Raw genomic sequence first — 2096 nt, forward strand, 5'->3', positions numbered from 1 at the left:
ACACACACACACACACACACAATTTTTCTATTTACTTCACACAAACATATGCAAATTCTGATATTTACCATCTATGACAGATTTCAAAATCAAGAGCATGTGTGAGGTCCATACCTTGAGATGACTCTTTATGTTCATAAAGTGATAATATCTTCTACAATGTGTACTTTTATACTCTGCCCTTTAAACATCACTCTGCTTTGGTTGTAGTTTGTTGAGGTGTGCATCTTTTCCTCAGTAAGGAAAATTTTTATTAGTAAGGGAAATTTTTGCAAATTGAGTATTTGAAGTTTGGATTTCTCTGCTCTCATGATTTCACGGAACTTCACTTTTTTAACATGTAGATGGAGCATTTCCATGTACTCTGAGAAAAATTTTCTATAGAACTTGACTAACACGCACTTGCGGTTCGTACAGGTTCCTTTCAGCCAAATGCTGACTACACACAGGTGCTGACAGGGGGACTCCAGTGCTTCTGGTTTAGACGTTGCCTAGAGAAGCCCTGCTTAGGCCGCTGACACCTTCATCTTGACCTTTCTGCTACCATTAACCTGGGGAATCAAAGCCTTCCCTCTCTGGGGTTTCTGACATGTTGGGAGAAAACTAAAGCCCAGCTTCCTCACGGCCCTCACTCCTCTGCTCAGGAGTCCGCAGAGGCTCCTCGGGGCCTGTGCCACCACGGCCAAAGTCCTGTGCCTGCCTTCCAGGCCCTCCAGCATGTGGCCTTGGCCCCTCTGCTGACCTGAGCAGGTCTCCGTACTCTCAGTGGCACGCGCCCCACTCGTTTTTACCTCTAGGCCTGTACTCACACCCCTGCCCCTTGGATGGCATGAACCCTGCTCTCCCAGATTCTACTCATTGTCAAGGCTCAGATCTACTGATGCCCTCCTTGTCCATGGACTTTCCTAGGTCTACCCAGCCCACCCTGATCTCATCTTCTCAGTTTCCTTTCTAGTGAAGAAACTGGGGAATAGAATTCCATGGAGTGTTGTCTTCCCAGCTGGTCTGTCAGCAACTTGAGGAGCCAGACTTGGAATCCTCTCCCTACTTGGGTCCACGGGGCTTGGCCCTGAACTGGGCACACAGTAGGTGCTCAGGAAAATTGTGTGGATGAACCAGAGTGCTCACTTGCTTATCAGAGACCAGAGTTGGCAGATCAGACCTTTAGGCACGGCATGCTCAGCAGGACTTGCACTAAGCAGGCCAGTCCATGCGATGCAAGGTGGGAACTGGAGTTTTTAATCCTCACAGCTAGGCTATTTGGGGAAGTGAGGGGGAAGGACTCAAAAGCTGTATTAGGAATCCATACCTTCTGAATTCCTTTCCCTTTCCCCTGCCTATGGTCACATGAGCCACCCTGGAGCTTGTGGGAGGTCAGTGGCTTTCACATTGTGCCCTTCCACATACCACACCTCTGATGCCAGCTGGGCGGTCTTAAAGCAAGAGTGTGGGCCCTGGAGCAGGAGGCTTGTGTTCAAATCCCAGCCCCATCACTTAGTAGCTGGGTGATCCTGCTCTAATCTCTGTGCCTCAGTTCAGTCAACTTTAAGTAGGAAGGAAAGTACCAGGAGAAGGTTGATAAATGTTAGCTGTTGTTGATGTTGCTATTACCTCCTTGACAGAAGTGGGGTGGGCCAGGAAGTAGGGATGCTTTGGTGAAACCCTTGTCACCTGCTGGCCGAATAGTGAAAAGCACGTGCCTGGCAGTCACCCATTGCTATCCACATTCACTCAGAAGGTGACAATATAGGATGGGATGGGCTAGAGAATTTGTCCTGGGAGTGGGGTTGCTAAGAGGCAGTGCTCTTAGGGCAGTTCTGAAGTAAAACAGTAACAGCAACTGCCTTTTTTCAAGCACAAAGCAGTACCAGGTGCTGGGTTAGAGGTTTCCATACATGGTCACGTGTAATCTTCCCAATGAGCAAGGGAGCTCAGAGATGTGGTAGCTTACCTGAGACGTGGCTGTCTGACCCCAACGCCCAGGTGCTCACTGGTGTGGGTGTGAAGACCTTACCGAGAGTTGCTGAGTCCTGCGGCCAAGCTCCTGTCGCGGATCCGCGTCTTCATCTCTTCGCTGTAATCTCCATTCTTGTAAA

At 49.0% G+C, this 2096-nt stretch overlaps 1 protein-coding gene across 1 annotated transcript in view; it reads right to left on the reverse strand.

Moving 5' to 3' along the window:
- LCT (lactase) overlaps positions 1-2096 on the reverse strand; it is a gene marked incomplete at its 5' end in the record, with an annotated part of 37423 nt that overhangs the window by 8540 nt on the left and 26787 nt on the right. Inside the window, one exon of the mRNA XM_008594262.1 lies at positions 2015-2091. Within this exon, the coding sequence (XP_008592484.1) occupies positions 2015-2091 (77 nt within the window). The remainder of the gene's footprint in view (positions 1-2014; positions 2092-2096) is intronic.

The sequence above is a fragment of the Galeopterus variegatus genome, unplaced genomic scaffold (assembly GCF_000696425.1).
Source record: "Galeopterus variegatus unplaced genomic scaffold, G_variegatus-3.0.2 Scaffold10481, whole genome shotgun sequence".
NCBI lineage: Eukaryota > Metazoa > Chordata > Mammalia > Dermoptera > Cynocephalidae > Galeopterus > Galeopterus variegatus.